This window comes from Penaeus vannamei, chromosome 12 (genome assembly GCF_042767895.1).
Source record: "Penaeus vannamei isolate JL-2024 chromosome 12, ASM4276789v1, whole genome shotgun sequence".
Lineage (NCBI taxonomy): Eukaryota > Metazoa > Arthropoda > Malacostraca > Decapoda > Penaeidae > Penaeus > Penaeus vannamei.
In genome coordinates this window covers 17345275-17351369 of record NC_091560.1, presented here as the reverse complement: position 1 = coordinate 17351369, position 6095 = coordinate 17345275, and the positions used below count along the sequence as shown (strand labels likewise).

The 6095-nt window shown below is 52.1% G+C and overlaps 1 protein-coding gene across 1 annotated transcript; it reads right to left on the bottom strand.

The window, feature by feature from the left end:
* Window positions 1-2478: 2478 nt before the first annotated feature.
* On the bottom strand, window positions 2479-5845 carry LOC138863490 (uncharacterized). Its single transcript, XM_070127642.1, has 5 exons — window positions 5036-5845; window positions 4205-4752; window positions 3567-3957; window positions 2758-3522; window positions 2479-2646 (listed from the first exon to the last, which is right to left on the bottom strand). The coding sequence occupies exons 1-5, from the start codon at window positions 5843-5845 to the stop codon at window positions 2479-2481; spliced, it is 2682 nt and encodes an 893-aa protein (XP_069983743.1).
* Window positions 5846-6095: the final 250 nt, after the last annotated feature.

Below are 6095 nucleotides of genomic sequence, written 5' to 3'. Positions count from 1 at the left end.
TTGTGGCGTACTCAGGGATGAATAGGTTTTCGTCTTCAAAGATTTCCTCAGGGACAACAATGCTGGGGAAGCCGTTTCTTTGGAGCATAATAGGGACAATGTTTGCAAATCTTTTTGCGTTGTATTTGGCAGCGATGAGACACATGTAATATGGCCTGGATTTTTGGGTTTGTGTTCGGTGTGAGGGTGCTTGTTTGGGGTTGTGTGGGCAGAGTTGTCCGAGAGGAAGTCGTGGGTCTTCTGGGTGTGCTGGTCTGAGCAGGTTGTGTAGCAGCTGTTGTTGTGTAGGAAGGGACAGTGTTATTGTCTTGGCGGGGCTCAGCTCGTTTTGCCTTTAGTATTTCCTTCCGTCTAGGGCAGGATCCACTAACTGCGACATGCGATCCCTCGCAGTTGCAGCATTTGGTGGTTTCAGTGCACCTGGCGAAGAAATGACCATCGCCGGCGCACCGAGATCATCTCTGGGGGTGTGTGCATTGGTGTTTTTTTGTGGTGAAACCGGTAGCAGTTTAAGCATTGGTCGATGTGAATGAAGCATTCGGGTTCCAAGTTGTAGGTGGGGACCGATGTATTGAACATCACGAGTCCCCGCGAGAGAAGTTTCTGGGCTTCCTCGGGGGATGAGACGCGAATCTTGACGATTCGCGACTCGGGCGGCTTGTAGACGTCGAGAACAGTGACACCGTTCTTGACGGAAACCTCCTGGCAGATGGACTCGCACGATCGTGGGGGGATCGTCTTGTCGATCTTTTTCGCCACGATCGTACACTTAGCCTTCATCTCCGGGGAGGGAACAGGTGAAAAGCCATGATCTTTGAGCTTTCTTTGGCCGTCGGCCGAAAGAAATGGGGTCAGGTGTTCGGGTTTGGCAACTGTCACCTTGAAGCCATTGTGGACCTTAAAGAGGTGTGTGACTGCCACCTCAGTGATGATGATGTTCTGGAGAGCCTCCTCGCAAGAGATAGGCTCCTCAGTGTACGCTAATTTGATGACGTGACCCATGGGTTACGCCATAGCGAGGGTGATGAATGATGGGTAGAGGGGAGACTAGCAGAGCTAATTAACTGGACGATGAAAGGTGGAAGTGGTTTCAAAAAAGGTGAGGCACACAGGGTAGCCAACTGTCTCTATGTGGGAAGGCCGGTCGGGGTCGGAACCCTGTCGAACGACCGTGAGCCCTTATATGTTCGGCCGAACACTTCGCAGCGAAACTATTGGCTGCCACTGTGCTTCGTGCTTTTAATTACTTGCACATCAAGGCTTGTAATTAAAAGCATTAACCCAAAGCAGGTATTGCGTAACTGCACCCAAAGCAGTTACACCAAAGGCCAATCGTCTTGTCCGTTGTGGGGGTGTCAATCTCTATCATCCACGATGACAACGAACGAAAAACCTTGGACCTTGTTTAGGGCGACGTCCTAGTTCCCCAAGATCGCGCGTTGACCAATCGCTGATGACCTGGGACCGCCCACTTTGCCCGAGTATACATCGCCGAAGGTTTGATAAGACCCAGAAAGGGCAAAATGCACATAATGCCCAAGATAACCGTGACATATCGCCCCATCTTATTAAGATAATCATCCGGGATGGATATTATCTACAACACATCTTAGGCACCTTTATCTCCTTCAGGCGGGTGAGCTCTGCTGAGGAAATCGGCCCCAAGATTCTCACTTCCTTTGATTGACTGCACTTGGATCCGAAAGTTTTGCAGGTACATAGCCCACCGCATAATCCTCGAATTTCCATATTTTGTTCTTCCGAGGTAGGCCAGGGGTTGGTGATCCGTCTGCAGTATGAACGGTGTATTGTAAAGGTAATTGCTGAATTTCTTCACTGCCCACACGGCTGCCAGACATTCCTTCTCCATGGTTGAGTATCTCCCCTCACAGCTAGATAGCTTCTTGCTGGCGTAACTGACTGGATATAATTCTCCATCCCATTCCTAAAGCTGGACGGCGCTTACTCCCGTATCTGATGCATCCGTGCGCAAGATGTATGGACGGGAGTGATCGGGGAGTCGGAGAATTGGCTGATTAGTCAGCAGTAATTTCAGAGAGGAGTAAGCTGCTTCTTGAGGGTCCTCACAACGTACTTTTGTTGGCTGTCCCCTCTTGGTCAAGTCGGACAGGGGGCGGCAATGCTGGCATAATTAGGTATATATTGCCTATAATACCCTGTTAAGCTGAGAAATGCCCGCACTTCTTTCTTCGTCCTTGGCAGGGGCGCCTGCCTTATCTTATCCAGATTATCCTCTATCAGTCCCATGGACCCGCCAGACAGCACGTGCCCGATAAATTCCACTCTGTCAGTGGCTAGAGTGCATTTACATGGCCTAGCCGTCATCCCAGCTGCACTGATCCTCCCAAAAAGTTCCTCCAAGAGCTGGAGATGCTGCTCCCAGGTGACTGAGTGGACGATGATATCATCAATATAATCTTCTACTCCTTTCATTCCCCTTAGCAGTATCTTGATGGCCTATACCAGGGTGGCCCCTGCATTCGCCATCCCAAACGGCATCCGCAGGAACTCATACTGCCCGTCTTGCGTCACAAAGGCGGTCTTGTGGGTATCCTCTTCGGCCACCGGTATCTGCCAGTATCCCTTGCTGAGGTCGATCTTAGAGAAGTACTTTGCCCCCCCAAGCTTGTGCAATAAATCTTCTGCAGTATTTATAGGCATGGGGTCGAACTCAACTTTCTTGTTCAGCTAGCGATAGTCCACACACACCCAGAACGTACCATCTTTTTTCTTTACCACCACAACCGGCGATGCATAAGGTGAGCGAGATTCCCGGATGATCCCAGTATTGAGCATTTCTTGTACCTCGACTTGCAGGGCATCCCTGAGGTTGTAGGGAACGGGGTATGGTTTCGCTCGAATGGGTATCTCGTCGCTCGTTCGGATATGGTGGGTGATCAGGTCGGTCTTTCCTGGTATTCCGGAGAATATATCCTGATATTGTTCGGTCAAGCCCCTTAGTTCCGAGTGCTGTAGCCGGGATAACTGTTGTCCCACCTGGATCTGGCTTAGTGAGCTCGCGTCCTTCCGGTCGAGGCCCTCTAGAAGATCTTCAAAAATCGCGTCCTCACTGTGGTTCTCCTCCCATTCAGTTACCGCAGCGGCTGCACTCTCATTAGCATGTTCTGCAGGGGAATCCATGTGGGAGGCGTCACTGGTGATGGCCGGTTGCTGGTCATCTGTCTGGCTTGCACGTCTGATGTACTTCTCTAGGAGGTTGGCGTGGAAGGTCTTCAATTTGTTGCCCATCCTTAGCTGATATACATTGCCCCACCGAGCTTCCACAGTCAGGGGCCCCTTCCACTGCATTAACAGCTTGTTGTGGGTGGCTGGCAGGAGGACTAACACTTCATCACCAGCTTCGAATGAACGGGCCTTTGTCTTGCGGTCGTATTGCCTCTTGTACTGGTTCTGGGCTTCTTCCAGATTCCCTCCTGCCATGCCCATAGTCTCCTCAAGCCTTTTACGGAGGTCGAACACATGTTGATAACTGGTCTTGACCTGAGGGGCGATTTTCTCTCCGGTCCATAGTGGTTGTTCTGCACACAGACGACGTTGAATTTCTCGACCAGGCCATTGCTCATAGGGTGGTAAGGAGTCGTCAGCAACTGCTTCAAGCTGAGAAGGCGGCTCACCTCCTGCATGCAGTCAGACATGAATTGTGTCCCTTGGTCGTGGTCGACTTCCTCTGGTACACCCAGCCGGCTGTAGATTTCCACCAGGGCCTCCGCCACAACCTCAGTTGTGATCCTCTTCAGGGGGACTAACTCAGGGTACCTCGTCGCGTAGTCCACGAGCGCGAGAATGTACCGGTGGCCTTCGCTGGATGCTGGTTTTATGGGGCCCACAATGTCCACTGCCACTCGCTTAAAGGGGGTGTCAATCAGTGGCGTTTTCTGCAGGGGGACCTTTGGCACGGTGCCACGCTTCACGGTCCTTTAACACACATCACTTGATTGGCAAAAACGTTTGACATCGGCTGCACATCCAGGCCAGAAGAAATTACTGAGGACTCTATCCTTCGTCTTCCTTGTGCCTAGATGACCCCCCATAAGAGAGCAGTGAGCTACGTCCATCACCTGGCTCCTCAGTGGCGTGGGGACGACAGCTTGTCGAAGTGGATACTCATGTTTCCCTCTAGGATGACGTTACACGATAGAGGATGCCATCGACAGTTTCATACCATATCTCACGTCGCCCTCTTCCATGGATTTCGGTAAACCCCCTGAATTTGTTCAGCGAGGCATCGAGGTGCTGCTGCTCGATCAGCTGGGCCTTATTCAGTGATGTGCACGGTGAGCTGGCAGGGGTCCTCAGCGTCTCTTGGTGCCTTCTTGCGGCAGCCCGGGTCGTAACAGCACCTGCCACTTGGTCCGTCTGCTCAGGCGGCCCAGCACCCGGGATTTCTCCAATGATGAGGTCCGCGATGAGGTCTGGCATACAGAGACCATCTACTTGCCCCTTCAGGTATGGGGTGTCAATCCATATTCGTACTGGCCGCACCCTCCTGACCATGTTGTCCAGCAATCTTATTCTGACGGGCTTCCCCGTGTACTCACTGTTCTTCACATGAGCTGCTTTCACTATTACGGTGGTACAGCCAGTGTCACGTAGAACGTTAACTTTCCTGCCCCCAACTTTACCTTCCACTAGAGTCAGTCGGCCCTTGGCTGTGGTGGCTCCGACTCCAGTGCACAAGATCACGGGAAAGTTTCTCTCGGGATATCCTGCCTACCGCTCCAATAATCCATATGAATCTCCTAGTCGATCGTCTTCCGGTGGGTCTGCTCTCCTTATGGGGTCTTGTCAGGCTTCGTACATGACGTCGTCCATTCCCAGCTCCTCTTCTTCGGCGGCCGCGGCGCGAGCGGTATACGGCCGCTCTCGTGGGCGATCTATGCCGCTGTGCGAAGGGGCACCTTGCCGCTCGATGACCAACACGGTTGCATCGGAAGCATCGTGGGGGCGTTGGTCCCGTGGTTGTGCGTCGATCCCCACCTTCCCTCTACATAACACTGCCATCGACGCGACTCTTGGAGATGGGTTGGCTAGTGGATGCTCCTTGGTTCGGGCTGCTAATCGTCGTCAAGCCCCGTGCCTCGAGGTACAAACTAAAGTGCCCGACAAGCTCGTTAATGTCCTTCGGCGCACGCTCACGCACAAACGTTGCCAGCTCTCTGCTACACTTGCTGAGGAACTGTTCCTTGACCATCAGCCAGTTTAGCTCTTCATAGTCTTGGCTTACTCCCAATTGGAAGACCCATCTGTCGAAATAGTCGTTCAACTTGCACATGAACTGCAGCGGTGTTTCCTTCTTTGCCTCGTGGTCACTCTCCCGGAACTTCTTCTGATAGCCTACTTCTGTAAGGTTGTAACGAGCCAGAAGTGCCTTCTTCAGTTCGTCGTAGTCGAGCTGGCTGTTTGGGGGCAGGCTAGTGAAGACACCCAGTGCTGCCCCAAAGAGTGTGTTCCCAAGGTGGGCAGACCAATGATTACGAGGGAGCTCCACCTGCGTAGCCCAATTCTCAAATCGTACGAACGAGTCAATGTTGTCCCGCCCGTCGACGAACTGGGGAAAAGGGAGATGAAGACCCCTGGCAGAGTATACACTAGCCAGCATGGGGCCCTCATCCTGCTCTTGTTGCTCTGTTTTCCGTTCCTCAGCCTCCTGTCGCCGCCGTTCCTTCCGCTCCCGCATCATCGCCTTCCGTTGCCGCTCTCGATCCGTGTAGTACTGCTGCAGCTCAGCATGCCATTTTTCCTCTTCTTCCTGGATATAGCGAAGAAACGCTTTTCGTTCGGGGCCCGTTTTCTCCGCCTCCATCACGTAGTCACGTGGGCCGAACCGATGTGGCAACTGTCTGATCCTGGCAAGGTCGCCATTGTCAGGTTCTTCAGAAAGGAATCAGACAGGGTCAGATAAAAGGCCACAAGTGAGATTATCGCTCCCTTATTCAATCACCGCGAAACCGAGTACACATGAAAATAACCGAGCACAATAACACAAAATCACTATATATATAATAGTACAACACTTAATGAAAGTTACAAACTGTCACTATAATGTCACAACG

Bases quoted from the DNA above. Each gene is read 5' to 3' on its own strand.
- LOC138863490 (XM_070127642.1), bottom strand. From the start codon at position 5,845: ATGGAGGCGGAGAAAACGGGCCCCGAACGAAAAGCGTTTCTTCGCTAT. The intron at 3,523-3,566 runs GTGCAGAACAAC...ATCGCCCCTCAG, and splicing joins AGAAATTCAACGTCGTCTGT to GTCAAGACCAGTTATCAACA. The intron at 2,647-2,757 runs GTAAAGAAAAAA...TTATTGCACAAG, and splicing joins ATGCATCGCCGGTTGTGGTG to CTTGGGGGGGCAAAGTACTT.